Source organism: Nematostella vectensis, chromosome 1 (assembly GCF_932526225.1).
Source record: "Nematostella vectensis chromosome 1, jaNemVect1.1, whole genome shotgun sequence".
NCBI lineage: Eukaryota > Metazoa > Cnidaria > Anthozoa > Actiniaria > Edwardsiidae > Nematostella > Nematostella vectensis.
In genome coordinates, this window is record NC_064034.1 from 1,956,794 (window position 1) to 1,977,212 (window position 20,419).

Here is a 20,419-nt window from a genome sequence, read left to right on the forward strand (position 1 = left end):
AAGCGTACGTAGCAGTAAAAAGGAACAACGTCTATATGTACTGCTATCTGTCCAAAAATTTCCCTATAGTTTATGGCCTTGTCTAAGTTGAATTGGAATCTTGCGTTTATCGTAGAATATGTCAAGGCCTTGTTGTGATTTCCTCAGCCAGAAGTGGTAAGCCACAATGGCTTGTAATTGCCAAGTTCGAAATTAAAAAAATCTCAATCCAATCGTGAACGGCATAAATTGCCTGAGATTGCCTTTAAGGTATTTTCTTTTTTCTTTGAAACTAAATGAAATGCGAAATATCTCGTATTGGTAGAGGATATCGAAAATGACATCCCTTTTGTTTGTACAAGACCTCTTCAGGATAAAAGCGAATGATTGGCCTGTTTCGACTTACAAACATAATTAAACCCGACTTGCTACTATTGTCAGAAACGGGGCATCTACAAAACCGTTTGTCGCTTCAGATGTCCCCAGAGAGAAAATGTCAAAAAGGTACCTTTTTTATTATTATTATAATATCAACCGTAGCGAAAGATTTATTATTTGTCAGGAGAACTGATTCGGGTCATAGGCTAGAAAAACATAACTATTGTTAGTGTTAAGCTATGATTATAAAAATAAAAAAGGAGGGATGCCAAGTTTGACATGATTAAAAACCCCTGTTGTGTATCTTGTTTTTTAACGCGATACAGGATGCCCCAGATTTAAAGAGAATGAATTTCGAAGAGCACCGTAGTATTTGTGAATTTATTAGATATTTATGGCGAAAATACAAGGCTTTCGACAAATATATAGCCCGCGGAAATAACACTGTCAGGCTCGTACGCTTTACACTTTGGTTTAAATTGAAATTTTGAACTATCCCTTGTGAGTACTGAGTTTCTGACAGATTGGAAAGACAGTTGCATTAATAGAGATGTAACAGAGTTCTTTTTTTCAATGCAGACACTGCACCACGCACAATATCCAAGAAGAAATTTTTATTGAGAAAATCGAGAGTGATATTTTTTTTATTAGATGTCGAACAAAATGAGTAGAAATTATGGCGATTTTAAGTCGGTAGTCTTGAAATGAAAAATGTCGCAATGAGATATTGGATTACATTTATTATTGACCCGAATTAGGTTAATCATTAGGATACGCTTGAATACCACCCTACGTCGAAGGGCTGGCTGGATGTACTGGCGGTAGTAGTTTCAGTTATCTTTATCTAATTTCCAGTTTTGTGATAAAGTTTGGTGATAAAACATAGTTTACATAAAATTCGTAAATATGATACTAAAAAGAAATCTCTGCGAAACAAAACATGATGCATGAGAATAGTTATCCAAAGAAAGGTTCCAAGGACAGATCTCAAGCAATGTTTGGCTGCGCTAAAAAAATAATAAATAAATAAATATATATATATATTTTAATTATTATTATTATTATTATTATTATTATTATTATTATTATTATTATTATTATTATTATTATTATTATTATTATTATTATTATTATTATTATTATTATTATTATTATTATTATTATTATCATTATTATTATTATTTATTTTATTATTAAAATAATGCTGCGTACCACGTATTTTAATGTGATGATAAAAAAAACCCGATGATTTCCTGTCATGTATGTACAGTTTATTCCGATAGTTTATTGAATTTGTAAAATGAAGTGTAAAATATTTTGTTTTAAGATGATTATTTGAGTCAAACAAAGCAGTGGTTGTCAGGGCTCGAGACCGCCAATCAACTAGTGTGGATAAAACGAAGCCCTTGGCATAAAACACCATCCAACCTTCTAGTGTGGCACCTCTTCACTTTGCAATACTCCAAAATTGTGAATAAAAACCTTGCAATCTTTGCAAGTAATGGCGCTGTTAACGCGAGGCTTTATTCTTTTGATGTGATTTGCTTTGTTGGCTGGGAACAAAATAATTTCGTCCAAGAGCCACAGGGTATCCCGAAATAAAAATTATCCGAACAACACAAAATGAAAATTATCCAAACAAGTTTGAGCCTGCTGTCAGGTGCCATGTTGGCTTGAATTTGTTAATTTGGGGCGGATCCAAGTCCTTTCGAAATCTTGTGTTTGTTAGGAAGCATACGATTAGATCTCATGCCAAGCGCTCAAGAGATTTATCCATCAACATAATGGGTATATTCTTGTTTAACCAAAATCACCCCCTGCTTTCTTGGTTTGTTTTTCAAATCTATTTCCGCAAATTTCGCAGAAATATGATATTTCTATCATTTCCTCCTGTTTGAAATATTACATGCCCCTAGTGTGCCTTGAACAGTGTTATTGTAACTTTGTTCTCGAAAAAAAATTAATTTTACATCGGGCCACTTTAGCAAGTTTTGTTAAAGATAGTGAATAGGAGACATGAAACTTTGGAGTTAAAAAGCTCAGGGGCAGATCCAGAATTTTCAAGAAAGGGGGGCCAGATTAATTGTTCTTCCGTAGATTCCCTTGTATTTCTTGTAATTTATAAGACAAATGTATGAAAATAGGGGGGCCCGCTCCCCTAGATTCGCACCTGACGCTTATTTACAACTCTTGAAACAAGGCTCTTCAATTTTCTGATATCGTTTAATCTAGCTGATCTTGACAATGGTAATTACTTACGCTCTAAAACAGAACTGTTTTCCCAGAAAATACAAGCAGAAAAAGGTCATAACAGATGGATTTACACCATTTCATGCCAAAAAAAGATACTATCAGTTATCAATTCTTTTTGTCAAAATTTTATTTTACAGTTTTACTTTATATCCTCCCTTCTCGACCATGTTCTGTACATTGCATGTAAGCGAACTCGAACGCAGGTGGTTCAGGATTTAATTAAATATTGGCTCCAATTGATTTGCTTACGAGATATAATTGCTACACCTCAGTTTCCTCTCACTTTGCCGGTTTGAATTAGCCTGAGAGCACCTTGCTCTGAGAGGCCCAATGACAGAGGTAAAAACACCGAGCATGTTAACCATTTTCTTCTAGAAGATTTCTCACAAATATTGCAAGCTTTTTGGTTTGATTTATTTGCCAGAGGATTGCTTTCTCGAGACCAAGTGATTTTGTCTTGACTTGAATTTTTATTTTTTTTTGTTTTTCCCATAGGTTGCCATGAAGTCTATTTTGTGCTTCTTGGTCTTAATCATTGCAAAATCAAAGCAATCGCCATCATCACTGTCATCCACTCCAACGGTCACCCCTGCTTCCGGTACGACCTCACAGATCAGCACTAGTCAAGTGTTATCGCCCGCTACAGTCTCAGGGCCGATTCTGACAAGCACAGTGAGCCCCGCCCTAGCAACCCCTTCGCCTGTGACCCTCACCACAGGCCCCCCCTCGCCTAGCGGTAGCTGCCCGTCCGAGTGTGTCTGTTCCGTGTGTAAAATCTTCCCTGGTTCACATGCATTGAAGTGCACTGTTCAAGACTTTGACCAATTCAAGCCAAGTTATAAGTTGGATAACTTCACGGAGGCATGCTCTCTGTAAGTACACGGCCACACTAAAGTACACGGCCATACTACGGTGTGTTAACTGGCACCATTCCGCAACTGATTTGTCTTTTTCAAATGTCAGATTAGCGAAACACTTATCAGGTAGAGTTTTCAAAAAGTATGTGAACTGTATTTGCATACGATGTTCGGAACAGAAAAATAAGATTAATAAAGACGAATTACATACACTTGAGCAAAAAAGACAGTTTGGCAACTTGCCTTGATGACGCCACTTAATTAAAAAAGTCTCTCTACCCGCCCAATGGTAGAATTTTCCATAATTTTCGCAAGTAACAGTGCGTCAGTGTTTTAAGTCAATAATATGTATATTAGAGATTTATTGATATTTTCTGGGGAATAAAAATACCACACAACTCGAATGATATTCATTGTAGTTTATCAAAATTATGATATCAAAATCACTTCCAATAATGCTGGCTCATCGGTATTTGTAAAATTGTTCCAATGTATTGCCGGTGCTTTTACTGGAGTATTCCCTTGGAGCTGCAAGGGAATGTAATATAATCTTATTATATTTTGTTAATGCTATATTTTTATACAGAGACTTTTCCAAAGGAAACATAAGCCATCTTGGAAGAGAAACATTCAGAAACTTCACCGCCCTTCAAGAGCTGTAAGTCTTTGAAAATAGTAAACCAGTTTGGGAAAATAGGCTTTTCTACAGTTTGTCTTTAGTCTTTCTGATTATATCGCTTGGCGAATTGGGACGTCGGAGTGGTCTTAAAGGGGGGGTTGTCTGAGGGATGGGGGGGAGGGGTTGTCGGAGGGATGGTCGTTCCGAGGGGGTGGGTTTCACATACAATAACGCTAAAAAATGAATACATAAAGTCTAATAATAGACTGTAGATAATGTAGTTGTAGAATATGATCAACCAATCGATTTCTATATGTAACGCTGTCCCCTGCCGCCCCTGTTGAAGTATCATGTCTATGCCGAAGATGATGGATAACCGTGACGTATCATGTCTATGCCGAAGATGATGGATAACCGTGACGTTATTTTAAACTGACGCTAGTAACAGCGGAGCGCTGAGAAATACACTTTAGTTTATTAGCCTCAGTTGCCATGAAAGTCTTTTTTCTCTATTTTGGTAGGAATCTCTCTTACAACAATATTACCCGAATCCGAAACAGGACTTTTACGAATGGCTCTTCACTAACAACACTGTAAGTACTAAGCTGACTTAGAGAGGAAGGTGACTAGAGGGTTGAAATGTGCCTTCTTGTTCGCGGCGCTCTCTCCGTGTTTACTTATAAGCTACTTAATGTAATCTGAGCTACTGCCCCGTGGTGCGCGAACTGTCCTCGACGCTGTAGCCGAAACCTACACGAGTACTAGCCTTGATTAAAAGAAAAATGATGAAGAAGGCGGCGATGACGACGATGATGGCAATGATGCTCGATGAATGATGATGCTTGATGATGGTTTTCAATGTTGCGGCTGATGATTATAAAGATAACATCAATGGATGATAATGCTGCTGTTGATGATGATGGGGATGACGACGACGATGATGAGTATGATAATGAAAATGATGATGATGATGATGATGATGATGATGATGATGTTGATGGTCGTGGTGGTGGTGGTGGTGATGGTGGTGGTGGTGGTGGTGGTGGTGGTGGTGGTGGTGGTGGTGGTGGTGATGATGATGATATGTGGATGTTGTTTATAGATCCCTGGATCATAATACCATCACTATCGTGGATGTCGGAGCATTCTATGGGCTCCAGAGCCTGCTGCGATTGTAAGTACTCAAACGGAGTTTTTATTCTTACTTTTAGAGGGAGTTGAAATCGAATTTTATGCTATGTTTTATGTCCACTGGTCGCGGGAAACGCGAGCAGAAGTTTGTTTATTTCTCTAAATTCCTAGATTCCTTTATTTCTTATTTGGGCCATTAATAACTATAGAGAGTGAGGTCATGCCGGGAAATATCAAACTGAGGCTTTGGCGTATCGACCGAGGCTTTGCGGCCGAACGGCTTTTTAAAATAAAAATGACAAGAAAACAAATCAACTTTCGCTTTCGCGCGAATATCGATTAGTTTATTGATCGATTTCAAAACGGCGGGAAAACAAGAAACACTCGCGCGCTGCCAAATCAAAAATGTAAATGAGTGAAAAGATTCAACAACAAGTAATTGGACGACTTTTGGAAGCTACAGATTTTATCATAGGTGAAGTTGTTCCAAACAATAACAAAGAAAGGTGAGTTGTCAGTCTTCACGGCATAAATGGACTGTTTAGTTCGAAAACTCCACGGAATGTAGAGAACAAATTCTCAAAGGCCAATCGCTTTGTGCTGGTTTTTGATTTGATGGAAATGGTCTTTACACCCCTTGTTATTTATTCATTTGTTTTTTTATCCGATATAAATAACTCAAGCTTTGTATTTCTTGGCTATCGGTGCCGACTCGTGATCTTATTGTTTCTTTTTGTCAAAATTTTCATCTTCAATCTCTTCAGGATAATAAAAAAGCTCGTCCTCTTCCATTATCAACTTTAAGACCTGTTTGTTTGTTTGTTTGTTTTTTTTGGTGGCTTTGGTTTTTTGGTCGATTTTGTTTTAGCGAAATTCGTGCAACCGAACAAAGCAACACAAAAAAGCTCACAAAATGTCCCGCTACGAATAAGGAAAAAGACGGCCCGCTGATTAAAATTTCTGTTTCTTCTGGGTGTTAGAATTCGCTACTCGAATGTTCGCTGTCGCTGGTTTTGCAGTTTGAAGGTGGAAAAAAATTCAAAAAACAGAAGATTGTGAAAAATTTTTCGTAGGGCAATACGGAATTCCGTAATGCCCTCAGAGACGGGCAACACGGGAATGTCACGACTACAAATTAGCCAATCACAGCGCGCGTACTATCGTAGCCATATAATAAATAGTTGGAATGAAGTGCAATGATATGTTGACTGATATTTTGGCATTATACCATTCTAGGAACTTGGATTATAATAATCTTGTCACGCTAGACCAAGGATGCTTCGCAGGACTCACAAGTCTTAGATACCTGTAAGTAAATATCACAGCTAGCAATAGATCATCAGTTCGCAATCGTACCTTTTTTCAGCTTCTTGACGGTTTCCATTATTTACTCATAACAAAAATAAGGGGTAAAGTGTATTGCACTTTCCAAAAATCCTTTTATATTGAAAGTCGTTAAGTTTGATGCTTCTCGTGATTCAAATACGGCGTGAAATGGGAAAAGCCTATCGAAGGATAAATGCTAGCCAGGGATTGCTGTTAAAGAGGTGGATGGTTTGGGGGGTGGGGGGGGGGGGGGGTATGAGGAATGGCAAATCTGACCACCCCCGAAAGAACAAAAAGGGATTTTTTATGCCTTTACTGTATCCACACTGGACGGTTATTGTTGGATTTGGCAACAAAAACAAGTCTGACTCATGGATTAATGACATACCAGAGTGATTTATCTTATGCTTTACAGTTTTGTCTACAAATAGCACGAACCGCAAGTTTACTTTTTCGGCCATTGTGTGTGTGTGTGAGGGTGTACGGGCACGGGCCTGGGATCTAACCAAGCCTTGTTTTTTTTGTTAGGAGTATTCGTTACAATAAGTTAAAAAAGTGGGACGCATGGCTCGTTTACGATGCTCCTCACGTGACCCAACTTTTCATCAAAGGCAACAAAGCTTACAAGATCACCAAGCAGCTACTACGAAACACAACGATTCAGGCCATCGACGAGGCGACCATCAGCGAGACGTGCAAGCAATGCAAACTGGATCGAGTGAATGTCACATTACAAGACTTGATGCCAAAAGACACTTGCCAATACTTACCCGACTACATATTACCAGTCTTGTACGAGAAGCACGCCAAGTACGTCTTATTTGAGGGGGAATGCAGCGGCCAGAAAGTTTGCAAGATAATTGCGACATCCATGTCCAAGATAACCCAAGCCACACGTAACTATTGCTGGGAGATACTGTATGACATCAGGTACTTCGAGTTTGCTCTCGGCGCCTTCACCATAGCAACCAACATAATCGTCGTCATAGCAACAGTGTCGGTGAAGTCATTGAGGACCTCCACGGCGTTCATGTTGATAGGTCACATGGCCATGTGTGACGCCCTCATCGGGATCTACATTATCGGGGTCGCAAAGGGTCATGGGCTTCTATTAGATAAACCGAGTGTTTTCAGGACATATCGATACGAACAATGCCCGTACTATAGGTCCATCTACACTCTTGGTCAGTTTATGGAGGTCGCCACATCCGTACTGGTCACCTTAGAGAGGTACCTTGCGATCGTGTTTGTCATGAAGCGCTGGGTCCGAATGACGTCGTTAGTGGCTGCGGCGTGTTTGCTGGGCTTTTGGGCGATCGCTGCGACTCTTGCGAGCCTTATGCAGGTTTTCGACCGAGAGGTTATCACCGATGATTTGATGTGTGTTCTGGTGAGAAACTTCAGTCACTCGGAAAAGCTGTTTTTCAGTCAGGGCACCATGCTTTCTCAGGTCCTTCTTTACCTGCTTGTTATCGTCATGTACGTGCATATCTTCGTGTACGTGCGGCGTTCCCAGCGTAACGCAGGCGTTCAGCGCGAGAGCAAGCTAGCCTCGCGTATCGGCGGCCTCGTTCTTACCAACCTCTTGTTTTTCGTCGTGCCGAACACCGTTGTGTTCATAGTGACAACTGGAACCATCTACTTCGAGACGAATGCCGTAGCCAATAGCATGCTTAGACGTTGGCTCCCTCCAATTTGCATCGTTCTCAACGCTTGCATGAATCCCTTCCTGTTTGCTTATCGGAATGACGTCTTCAAGACTGCGCTCAAGAAGCAGCTCGGTCTGGTCTCAAGCACTAGCATGTCAATGAGGCTGACGAAAAGCGACAACTCCACATTTAGGGGCAGGTAAGAAAAAGAAAGATTCAAAACTCACCAGTGAATGACCAGTAGGGCCGTGGCTGTTCCCCCAATGTAATCTTAATGTTTCTGGGAAAGAGGAATTGCCGAGTTATAGAAGGGTGAGGGTATAGGTGAGGAAAGTTGGCCGAGATAGTTTAGGCCGGGGTGGGGAGAAATGGTTTAGGCAGGCTGGACGAAGGGAGGTTCGGTGAGATATTAAGATGTAGAGAGTCCGAAATTGGGAGAGAGAGCTTGTGTTTATGTTACTTGTTTTTTACGTGGTGTTAAAAAAGGGGAACTGAAACAAATAATCAATAAGGATAACTTTAGAACTGTGCAATCCGCACTGTTCGTCACCCGAATTGATCTGCTAATGGATAAATAATAAAATCTCGTGTTGTGTGTTTAGAGCAAACACTACCTCGAGCGTGGTACCAGCAAATGAAGCCATGGGAATGCAGGGCAAGCGGCTTGCGCACAAGAAAAAGTCACCAAGTCCCTCAAATAATGCGGTGGTGCCCATGGATCCAATTACTGCAACTAACACCATTGTTCCTAAGGCCCCGAGTCCGTCAAGTAACTCGGTAGCTCCTCTGGTTGTTAGTCCTATGGCAAAGCACAGGGAGCCCATAGATCTCGGAAAGGTGAATCCGTCCTTAGACGCCTGAAACTCATACGATGATCATCCCTTCAGCGAAGTCGGCGTAAGAACCTGTTATCAGGAAATCAATCAGCAAACAGGAACACTGTGAGGAAAAGGGCGTAGCCTGATGAGTTTTTCGGATACATTCTGTAGCATATCAGATATCTTTTTATCTAAAACAGTTCGATTCACTCATATAAGCGAGGTCCCCCAAGAAAGCGCCGTACTTAGTGTAAAAAAAAAGTGAGCGCCCCGAATTAGCGCCCGGCAACCTAAGTGCATCCTTGCATTATTTTGTTCGTGGATGTCTATCGTTTTGAGATCATATTGTAAAAATCAGCCTACTTCTATTTGAAGCGAGTTTCCACAATAGCCATACAGTATACTACCCTGAAATAAGTCTATACCTAGCATTATACAGTAGATTATACAGCAGCTTGCAGTGAATGTAGATAGCAATACACTCTTTTTCTATAAGAACCTTTTCATAATAACATCCAGTCTGAGATTCCAAATTTTAAGAACATGCTAAGAACATGCCGAGCAGCCAAATATTGCTGCTATTGTAACCTTGAATATTAATGCTATTGACCATTTGTGTTATTCTCTTCCTGATAATTCATTTAGTATTATATTTTATATACACTTAAAGAACATCGTTTTAAATGTGCTTAAAAGAACATTTCAGCCTTAAAATAATCCAAAAATAAGAACGGCCCAGCCTCAACTGAAAGTAAGACGTTCTTCCAAAAAAGAGGGATTTTTTTTATTTCTAAATCTATTAAGGTACATATTTAACAATTATACCATTTCCGTTGAGGTAGATATTTTTAAAGCCACTATCCGCCGAAATGGAAATAGTGTAATTTTTTTAGTATATAAAACGAGCTTAGAGCAATGTTCTTTTCGGAAACACGGCTGTTACACCCGCTATTTTGGTTGATTTCGGGGTCCAGGACAATATCCACCTCCTAGGAGGTGTATGTTGCATTTTATCCCGAGTTTCTCAACCAATCAAATCGCTTGAATGCTAGGGAGTTTTATATCCTAAAAATAAAATTGTCATAGGCCATCATTAGATGCTCAAGTACATTTGTATAGATACCTTGTATGTCATAAGTGATATCCTGTAAACAAATGATCTGAAATAAATCAAGATATAGGATTAGCATTGCATCCATTTCATCAGTTTCGCATCAGAAAGTCTGATGCGTCGCCGATCCGAATCAGTTGGGACATTACGCAAACAAGGAGAAGTGACAAAAAAGGCTTAGCGCCCAAGTATTTCAGGACAACTTACACAAATAGAAAGGATTAGCGCTTAAGTACTTCAGGACACCTTACACAAATAGAAAGGCTTAGCGCTCAAGTATTTCAGGACACCTTACACAAACAGAAAGGCTTAGCGCTCAAATATTTCAGAACACCTTACAGAAATAGAAAGGCTTAGCGCTTAAGTATTTCAGGACACCTTACACAAATACAAAGGCTTAGCGCTTAAGTATTTCAGGACACCTTACACAAATAGAAAGGCTTAGGGCTCAAGTATTTCAGGACACTTTACACAAATAGAAAGGCTTAGCGCTCAAGTATTTCAGGACACCTTACACAAATAGAAAGGCTTAGCGCTCAAGTTTATCAGGACACCTTACACAAATAGAAAGGCTTAGCGCTCAAGTTTATCAGGACACCTTACACAAATACAAAGGCTTAGCGCTCACGTTTATCAGGACATCTTACAGAAATAGAAAGGCTTAACGCTCAAGTTTATCAGGACACCTTACATAAATAGAAAGGCTTAGCGCTCAAGTATTTCAGGACATCTTACACAAATAGAAAGACAGCGGCAGAAAACAGAATAGAAAACTCAAAGAACCAGACGTTAAATACTGGAATGCACTCTGTCTGATACATTTCAGCCGTTTTCCTCCAAACCATGACGTTAAAACTCCAAGTTCTAACCAGGACGCTGACCTGTGTGTTGAGGACTTTCATTTTTCGCATGAGTAGAAGTAAGGTTTTAGGCTTTATACTTGGAACTTAGAAAACGTGTTAATTTTATCGACAACTAATTTAGGATTGAGCGCTAAGTATAAAAGCATTTTTATGACCGCGTTTACCTGTTTGGAGATCCAGTGGCCCTAAGCGCGAACTTACCTAAGGGCAGTGTAAAAACAGCGCCGTATCCTTGATCCAATTCGCGCGTAACATGTGATTGACAACTTGTCCGTCTACCTCTCCATTCATAAGCCACAGTCCAATGACATCTGCTCCTCAATTTCCGCTAGATATCTTGTTATTTCACATGTGAAATGGATTGAAATCGCCTTAAAAATCAACTTACTAGAATAAGCTGGATGGGATTTTGGAAGTGGGGAGACTTTGATTTAATGGCATGCTTTAACAATTAGCGTTTGTCTCTAACTATCCTATCATCACAAAATAGCACATTTCTCCTATACTTTTGATAAATCGCCAGGACATTCACTATTCCGTTGTTGTCTACTTGATTATGCTTTCAAATAAAACAGCCTTTTTCTTCACCGAGGTTAAGGGTAGGTAAAAAAATCAGGCAATTAGTATTGGATTGTACAATTTTTTCTATCGATTTTCACAAATTGATAATTGAAGATTTGACAGATATGTTGCTGCTTGTCTCTAGCGATAGGAGAGTAGCAAAAAGTAAAATGCATAGAGGTCTATTTTATGAGACTGGCCTTTTTCTGTTATCACGTTAAGAGCTGAGAGTATCTGTCAGTGACCATCATTGCTTGAGTAATTCAAATCCTGCTGTCTTGCAAACTATGCTCGGTAGCTTCACCCACATTACTCGGGGCAGTGAAGGGGAAAGGCTTAAGTACCGTACTCCATTTTCTGCTATTTTCGGGTAAGTTCTGTTTGCCTTATGCCAACTTTATGTGTGCTAACCAGTACCGTGACGCTCTGGCTGTTTATCGAAAGAGTGTTGTTGATGAGGGCCCGCCATTCAATGCGGGCAATACTGAACAGTTTTTTTCCCTATCATATGAGATCTGGAGATAAATACTGTTGACACGTAGGCAATCAAGGCACTCCTAAACGTGTTAGGAAAATAACATGTTCTGATTTTTTGGTTGAAATAGGCTATTCCATAAGTAGATAAGGTGGAATTCACTCACAAATATGTATTTAAATGCCTAGAAATGGTCAAACGACGATAAAGAAACTTAGGAAAAGGATTAGAACCTCATGCGAATAAGATCTAAGGATACAATTTCAAAACACTTTTGTAAAACCACGATCATTGTGCTTTAATTTTTATTTAGACGTAAAGATAAAAAAACGATCCACCGATAAAGCTTATATAACAGCGTCTAAAGATTGATTTTGCAAAAAAAAAAAAGAAAAAAAAAAAAACAGAGTGATGAATGCATGCACCATCAAACAAGCTATCAACATGAGTGTTTCCTTGTAAAATCCAACTACGATATTCTGCCCTCTAAGTGACGAGACAGATTGTCCCATAGTAAACTAGCGTTAGTTGTGAGTTCGCAAAGTTATTAGCAGCCTGTTCCTGCAGAGCGACAAGCTTGAACCACCCCCATAACTTTAGAACGCGTACAAACGAGTAAATTATGTTGTATGTCAGTAATGAATTAAAGTAAACGATTCACTAATTACTCACAGCACACATCCAAATAAAATGCTAAAAATCAATTGATTAACAACATTGGAAACAACTGTTAAACTAATCCAATGTGCGAGGAGCGCGAAATCTCTATTAAAAGACTTATTAAGAAAGCATTAAGTAATTAAAAACGTTTAAGAAAGATTGTTTATTTTACTGTCACCTCGGTTCATGCAAACCCTAATATTTTGTGCAAAAAGTCTTAGATTGCGAAGAGCTTTGCCAACGGAGAGGAGCATTACCGACCTAAAGGGGGGAAGGGTGGACCGAAAGCTTGCTTCAAGACTCTTTTCATGTCGTGGACTACAACAAAAGAAATGGAAAAATGATAAACAATCAAAATAAACTTTATCGAGAATAAAGGTAGGAATTCTAAAGCATTCCATGATGCCCTTTGAAGGCGTTGTGTGACGGTCTTTCTCTAATCCGAGATGTGGCGTGACCCAAGGTAGCGTTACAAATATCCTCACTTGAAATTAAAAAAAAATTAAAATTAGAAAAATTAAAATTCCAACAATATATTGGATATTAGTTCGCCGTGAGACGAGAGCATGGTAGATGACTTTAAATTCCTCAGGAACCCCATACCTATTAAAGAATGATAATGATTTCTAGATGCTAGAAATTTGCTTGTCAGAAGTTCACCGCACATTTTTTTAATCTACTTTTTTCTGGATTGACGTGTGACTACCACCACACATAGTGTGACCACCACCACACATAGTGTGACCACCACAACACATAGTCTGACTACCACCACACATAGTCTGACTACCACCACACATAGTCTGACTACCACCACACATAGTCTGACCACCACCACACATAGTCTGACCACCACCACACATAGTCTGACCACCACCACACATAGTCTGACTACCACCACACATAGTCTGACTACCACCACACATAGTCTGACTACCACCACACATAGTCTGACTACCACCACACATAGTCTGACTACCACCACATAGTCTAACTACCACCACACATAGTCTGCCTACCACCTCACATAGTCTGACTACCACCACACATAGGCTGACTACCACCACACATCGTCTGACTACCACCACACATAGTCTGACCACCACCACACATAGTCTGACCACCACCACACATAGTCTGACTACCACCACACATAGTTTGACTGCCACCACACATAGTATGACTACCACCACACATAGTATGACTACCACCACACATAGTCTGACTACCACTACACATAGTCTGACTACCGCCACACATAGTCTGACTACCACCACACATAGTCTGACTACCACCACACATAGTCTGACTACCACCACACATAGTCTGACCACCACCACACATAGTCTAACTACCACCACACATAGTCTGACTACCACCATACATAGTCTGACTACCACCACACAAAGTCTGACTACCACCACACATAGTCTGACTACCACCACACATAGTCTGACCACCACCACACATAGTCTGACTAGCACCACACATAGTCTGACTACCACCACGCATAGTTTGACCATACCACCAGACACAGTCTTGCCAAGTCTAGCCAATAAGCGGCGGAGCGTTAGTATTAAGCGTTAGTATTTCGTTAAGCGTTAGTATTTCGTTAAGCAGTGAAACAAAGCCTAATGTGATTTGGGGTTTTGTTAGATGCCTGCAGCCGCGTAGCCTTGCCAATAAGTGTGCGCAGATTTCTTGCACATGCTTGCTCTAGCCCTAAGGCGGGGTCAGCAGAAGGTGTGAAAAATACCCCCTTTAAGAACAAAAATATGTTAAAAAGGTTTCTCTTAACCGCAATTTCATAACGCATCTGTATAAATCTTGGTATAAATGCGGCGGATTTTTCAGATAGTTACAACCCCGTTTAACAACATTGCCGGCACCGCTACTCGTCGACTAAAGAAAAAAAGGAAATGTCGGCGAAGTACTTCATGGCACCTCCACACAGGTTCGCAAAGAGCTTTCCCGGGCCTGTATTATTGGCTGTTTTGTCTAAAAATTGCGCTGATGTTTGCAATGGGCAGTATACACCAAATTGTGGCTTTGATAGACTTTGTCGAGCAGTCCTGTCAATCAATGCTAAAACCCCGTGTGTAAAACGTTATTAACAAATGCTTTCTTGACCTCCTTGAGATCACTAACAGCTTTAAACAATTTGTTAACTTTGCCGTTTGGACTATTAACACCCTTATTTAACCCAATTCGTGCGCAACTGTAAACTCCGATTGAACCTTTTTAAACTTTTCAGAATGAAATACAACCTTTAAGGGTAAACTTGTTTTACCTTAAACCTGGATGATGGCATCAATCAGCTTTCTTTCTTCGTCATATTGAGCTTTTAAACGAAAGCCATCGACAGAACTCCGATCTAGGCATGTTCACATCCCCTAGAGTGAGTTAATTAAAAACCATTCAACGCGAGAGTCATCTCACCCGCGGCGAAGGAGAGCGTGTCGCAAGCGTAAGGCAAATGATCTTGGTCACTTCCTCCACTTTCACACCAAGAAAGGTGCTAACTTCGAGAAAGTTGCTGTAGGTTGTGGTGTTAAATCATTCTTTCTCGTCATGTTGTCGTTTTATACGTTTCATGGTAAGGAAAAGAATCAGTTGCTAAAATGGATAACAACAGAAACAAATGGTCTCCGCCTTTTAAGGCGGCCCGCTAAGGATAGCACGTTACTTTGATCGATTTACATTTATATCAATTGGTCAGCGTCGGAGTAGAAGCAACTCATTCGAGGCTTGATAGAAATGCCGTAATAAGGAAGAAAGGGCTATGCATGTTCACACCATCTGATAGTGAAGTGAGAATCACTAAGAAACGGCATGAGTGACAAACGGCAACATGGCGTATATAAAACAACCAAATACAAGAAATATTATTTCTTTGATAACCTGGTCGATTTACTGAGTGTAGTTTTCTTTGGCTACGCTATTATTATTTACCTATTGGTGCTAGAATCTAGATTTTGTGTCCCTAGATTCGCAAGAAAAAATGAGCAAAAAGGCCAGCAACAATGCAGGTAAGATTGAAAAGACGCAGATAAAGCAAAGATCGAGTGCGTTGTTGGGACTCGTGCGCCGTGTTTTAACCGAGTGTTCTTCCGTGACTCTTGCGCAGATAACTTGATGCAGGTGTGGGTGATCAAGCGACACTTGGAAAAGTTCGCCAACCCATTCCAGAGGCGCAGTCTCTCGCACTCGGGATTGCTTCTCCGCACTCACAAAGGCGACGAGTTCGTGCTGGAGTACATGGCGGACGGCAAGGCGCATCTCTACAAGGCCGAGTACGGCTTAGAGAAAGAAAAGGTCAAAGGTAAGAGAGCAGCGAACTTTGTACGAAAAAAAAAATTTAGAAAAATAGAACAAAATATAAAAAGGATGGGAATTCAAGCCAGTGAGGAAAAAAACATAAATAATGCGCGTAATGTGTCATGCTATGTGAAACGTCATGTGTCACACCATTGTGTCAGGCTTAGTTACACAGCCTATGTCACGCCATGTATGACGCTTTGTGTCACACTATGTGTCACGCTATGTGTCACACTATGTGTCACGCTATACGTCAACGCCCCTGTTTGCTTGCAGGTGTTACAGATTACATACGCATGCGCGATGAAATGGGCATGGAGTGGCGCTGGGTGATGTCATGTGAGGGAGCCTTTGTGCCAAATGACGTCAAAGTCACAGCAGAGCAGGCAAAACGAAAACTACAAGAGCTCATGGGAAGAGATTACGAAGAGGTGCGAGAAAAGCCCCACTGCGCCCAAGAGGCCATCCGGAGATTCCTCGGTCTAGAGATCAAAAACGACTATACGGCCGAGGGCTATGACCAATCCGATGAGTCGGATGAGGAAGACGGGTCATAACTACTCGCGAAAGTGACTCGATAAGGACTCGCTACATTGTTGTAATTCACGCACTTCTAGCCGAGAAGCTGTTTAGTTTTGTAATTGTCGTAGATTGTAAAAATGAAGCTCGACAGAACGCAAAAAGTTATAAATTTGATGATAGTTCTCTTTGTATCTTATCAGCTATTTTTGTACAAGTTTTGTTTCAATCCTGACTCGCTCAAGAGTTGCGCTATTAATGGCAAAGATTTTGTCGAGTGTGTAAGAAATACCGTTTTCAGATTTAAGAAAACTAACATGACATCATACTACAAGATCATTGGATGATCAATTTAGTTTGTTATAGTAAAATGTCAGTTATTGCGAGTAAAAGTCTCTGGCTTTAAATACGATGTTTGGATAAATTAAAGAGCATGTATGTAATGACGTTTTGCTGGCGTCTACGAGGTAGTAACCACCAAGGGCCCGAAAGCGATTGGTTTCGGTTTCGTCGTGCCCTCCACGACAGGAGTTAAAGCAATAAACATATAATATTGGCCTAATTGAAGCATTGTTTAGCTAACACAAAACAAGCGTCTTTCTGACTATTGCTAATTGAGCGCGGCGCCTGGTGGCACGCTACGGTGACTCTGTAAAAGGCTTCCCGCCACTTTGAGAACTACGATAGTCGCTTTTTCTTAGTTCCAAATTAGCAAATTTCTGCCCTGGCGAACATAAAAAACTTTATTTTTACAGCCAGAACGTTACCGTCGATGATAGACGGATGGAATTTGATGTTTCCAGTAAAATGTAGCAGAGAGAGTGAATTTCAAGTCTGGTTCTTGGAATATTTTTATTGTCTTGTGTGCCGTTGCTTCTCAATTTACAGTAAGGTGTAAGTCCTCAGTCTTGATTTCACTCGTTATGTGTGGGTAGGCTAGTGGTGCACCACTTGATTTACGATGTGCACAGTTGCTTTACACATCGTAATAAGCACATTTGCTATTTCGCACGTAATTATTGACACCCACTTATGAAGCCCTAATTATAATATGATAAACGATTTCTTGGGAGAAAATTCTAGCGCTACTGGCTAAAAAGGGGAACATAAAAAAGGCCTGATGGACTTGAAAGTGAACATACAAACTAGTTACGAACAACCAGTATCATAAAACACCTAAGCTTGCAACAATAATCAAAACCGCATACGTTTCAACTACTTTAATATAGATATATTTTATTTTAAACTAAATAGGTATATATTACATTTTTATCGACCGAGAAGTATATGTATATATATATATATTGCTCAATTACCTGAGCTTTTTACTGATAAGAAGGCCGTTATATAAACGCCACTCCGGGCGCAATCTAAAATTCAAATCTGCTCTAATTTCAACAATTAAAGCGAGCAAGTAACTAATTGTCTATTGCTTTAGTGAGCAGTGCTTTGCATAAGCGCTAGGCGCGATGCCAGAATGGGCGTTAAGTTCCTTTACCAAACGAGACTTGCTGACCGTAGACCATGTCGAGCGACCTCGTCGCCACATGAACACTGGCCCCGGTCTAGTGGCCTTATCAGTCTAGTTTCAGACTGTTTTCTCTTGAAACACGTTCTCGTCCCTTTATCTGTCCCTGGGGTTGTTTTCTTGAATAATTGTAATTGAGTACGCTTTATAGCTTATTCTTTTCCTACAGTTTTGTTAGGTGCCGATCTTCTTGCAGTTCCCGTCTGAATTACACTTTTGCACTCCAAACTTTAGTCTACGGGTCTTGTGAGTGCAGTTATCCGTTATAAGCTATATATACTGATTTCCGCAGGGTCGACAGCTGCAAGATTGAATAATGCTCACTTTTTTTACCACTTTTAAATCCCCGGCGCACTTGAGGTGCACGCTGACGACGTTCTTGGACACAGGCGTGCAGAACGCGCACGAAGTAAAATGTCTTGGGATAAAAAACGACATGCACTGTCCGTAGCACATGTTGTTCATGATAAAGCTCGAGTTGCACCCTGGATGATGAAGCTTTTGTAGCACCGGCCTCAACTTACACCAGTCCCCGCGGAGGTCGTTTCTCTTAAGTTTAAGGCTCATAATAGTGGAGCCACCCTTAAGGGGCAGATATTTTCCTGGGTTTTCTGTGATTTCAGCTGTCTCTGGTGCTTTGATGTGCTTGGTTTCGCCCTCTTTCTCAGGGATGATCGGTAGGCGATGTGTCAGTCGCCTGTTTGCTTGATCGTCCACCGAATTCGAGTGAAGCTCGTTGATCGATTTAGCCTCAGGAAGATGCGGCGAAAGCAGAAGCAGTGCACTAAACACAAGTGCCATCTCCGCTTTTTGTTCCATTCTCAACAGCTTCTGGAAAAGGAGACAAATTGCTCACGTGAATTTCAAGCTTAGTAAGAGAGTTGTTCATAAGTGACGAGTGGCGTAGCTTTTCCCCCTTTTAAGTAGTTCGAACTATCCCAAGGATTCAGCTAAACTGTTTATCAAACTGTAAGGGCTTAAACGTGTTTCGTTCTGAAATTAATGAATATTTTTCATGTGAAAATTGTGCTCTATACAGGCAAGATATATTGGTAAAAGCACGCTAAAACAGATAATCAAAAATACATTTCTTACCTTCAATGATCCGTCCAAGATTTATTTAAACCGGTTAGCCAATACCTCCGTTTTTTTCTTGTTCTCTAAATATAAATTGAAAAAAGTTAGAAATGAGCGATAAATTCGACGTATGACCTTGCGTGGGTGTTTTTCACAAAAGGCATGATTTACTTACCTCCTGTGTGCTTTGAATGGCCCCCTACTCCGAGATCTTGTAGGAATTTGAGTGCAACTTACGAACCGTGCGTGAAATAAGCCAAAGGAAAAGCGGTGAAGCGGTCAGGCGTGCGCTCAAAGTTATCCAAGTGTTTCGTCGATCGTCGGAAAGTAGCATTTTAAATGTTTGCCCGACGCCAGCTAGTCTCACTCAGACTAATTTTTAGCACTTTTTCAAGCACGGCAGAAAGTTTCCAGAAGAGCTATTGGCTGCCGCACAATAGCAGTTATTTCTGCCTTTTTGTTGACGGAAAACAAAGGGTTAACGTGATTAATGAAGGAAAGAAGCGTTTTTTGCCAGTAGGGTTTACTAAGAACTCTTGGCGCCAGCATGGTGATATGGGCACTTGATAATATCCAAACGGGTGAAAGAATACTTTAACGGCGCAAAAATAAATTCAAAAGCCCTAACCTAAAATCCTTCCAGTCGCGTTGCCTCGTCTTAAAAATTACTAATTGCATGGGGTTTCGCCTCGTTAACTTCTCCTGTCTTTCTTGAGAAAGAGAACTAACGCGCGTTTTGAAGTATGCTATGTGGATTGCACAAGATAGCTGAGATTAATGGCACTTGAAGTTCAATGGAGTCGACTAATTTCACCCGCTCGCCGCCTACTTACTGTATCTTTCTCACTTGATTTGACTCAAATCGCGTTTCTCCTGTGTGCTTAGTGGGCGTTGATCTATCTTTCTCGCAACTCTTTTAGATACGGAATTAAAACTCGAAAATTCACTTTATGTACGATAAATACAAATCGCACAAACATATGTTGTAGTAGTGTAGTACTTGTCGTTTTACTGTTCAATGCTTTGGAGCCATGATATGAACACCTTTGGAGCCATGATATGAACACCTTTGGAGCCATGATATGAACACCTTTGGCTGCATAAAACTGAAGTAACACACAGGTACAAGATTATATTTTCTTGAGGTTTTCTGAAAATGGCAAAATGTTAACGAGAGAAAACTCATAATTGATCATATGCATAGCCCATAAAATTACATTTTAATTTAGAACCCACAAACCCATTTTGATGACAAATTTTGAATAACCCTCTTTAAATATATATATTGTTGTCTTAA

At 40.2% G+C, this 20,419-nt stretch overlaps 3 protein-coding genes across 4 annotated transcripts; 2 read left to right on the forward strand and 1 right to left on the reverse strand.

Annotated features, from left to right (window-relative positions):
• The first annotated feature begins 247 nt into the window (after positions 1–247).
• On the forward strand, positions 248–10,196 carry LOC5516340 (follicle-stimulating hormone receptor). Of its 2 annotated transcripts, none has more exons than XM_032386101.2 (8): positions 248–483; positions 3,106–3,482; positions 4,054–4,125; positions 4,608–4,679; positions 5,189–5,260; positions 6,454–6,525; positions 7,072–8,391; positions 8,795–10,196. In XM_032386101.2, the coding sequence occupies exons 2-8, from the start codon at positions 3,112–3,114 to the stop codon at positions 9,051–9,053; spliced, it is 2,238 nt and encodes a 745-aa protein (XP_032241992.1). In that variant the 5' UTR covers positions 248–483; positions 3,106–3,111; the 3' UTR covers positions 9,054–10,196. The 2 variants fall into 2 exon arrangements, with proteins under 2 accessions (XP_032241992.1, XP_032241991.1); XM_032386100.2 differs by lacking the exon at positions 248–483 and adding an exon at positions 2,870–2,949.
• Positions 10,197–15,192: 4,996 nt separating this feature from the next.
• On the forward strand, positions 15,193–17,079 carry LOC116620339. The gene is made up of 4 exons (XM_048729129.1): positions 15,193–15,276; positions 15,668–15,709; positions 15,808–16,002; positions 16,275–17,079. Exons 1-4 carry the CDS (start codon positions 15,252–15,254, stop codon positions 16,553–16,555), a joined length of 543 nt encoding a protein of 180 aa, XP_048585086.1. The 5' UTR covers positions 15,193–15,251; the 3' UTR covers positions 16,556–17,079.
• A 643-nt stretch (positions 17,080–17,722) lies between these two features.
• Positions 17,723–19,499, reverse strand: LOC5516341 (cerberus). The gene is made up of 3 exons (XM_032386102.2): positions 19,298–19,499; positions 19,141–19,205; positions 17,723–18,876 (listed from the first exon to the last, which is right to left on the reverse strand). The coding sequence occupies exon 3, from the start codon at positions 18,862–18,864 to the stop codon at positions 18,316–18,318; it is 549 nt and encodes a 182-aa protein (XP_032241993.2). The 5' UTR covers positions 18,865–18,876; positions 19,141–19,205; positions 19,298–19,499; the 3' UTR covers positions 17,723–18,315.
• Between the last annotated feature and the right edge of the window lie 920 nt (positions 19,500–20,419).

Excerpts from the sequence above, each read along its gene's own strand:
- LOC5516341 (XM_032386102.2), bottom strand. The coding sequence starts at position 18,864 with ATGGAACAAAAAGCGGAGATGGCACTTGTGTTTAGTGCACTGCTTCTG.
- LOC5516340 (XM_032386100.2), top strand. Across the intron at positions 3,483-4,053 it reads TTCACGGAGGCATGCTCTCT|AGACTTTTCCAAAGGAAACA; the intron begins GTAAGTACACGG and ends ATTTTTATACAG. Across the intron at positions 4,126-4,607 it reads TTCACCGCCCTTCAAGAGCT|GAATCTCTCTTACAACAATA; the intron begins GTAAGTCTTTGA and ends CTATTTTGGTAG.
- LOC116620339 (XM_048729129.1), top strand. The coding sequence starts at position 15,252 with ATGTTGTCGTTTTATACGTTTCATG. Across the intron at positions 15,277-15,667 it reads GTCGTTTTATACGTTTCATG|ATTCGCAAGAAAAAATGAGC; the intron begins GTAAGGAAAAGA and ends TTGTGTCCCTAG. Across the intron at positions 15,710-15,807 it reads AAAGGCCAGCAACAATGCAG|ATAACTTGATGCAGGTGTGG; the intron begins GTAAGATTGAAA and ends ACTCTTGCGCAG.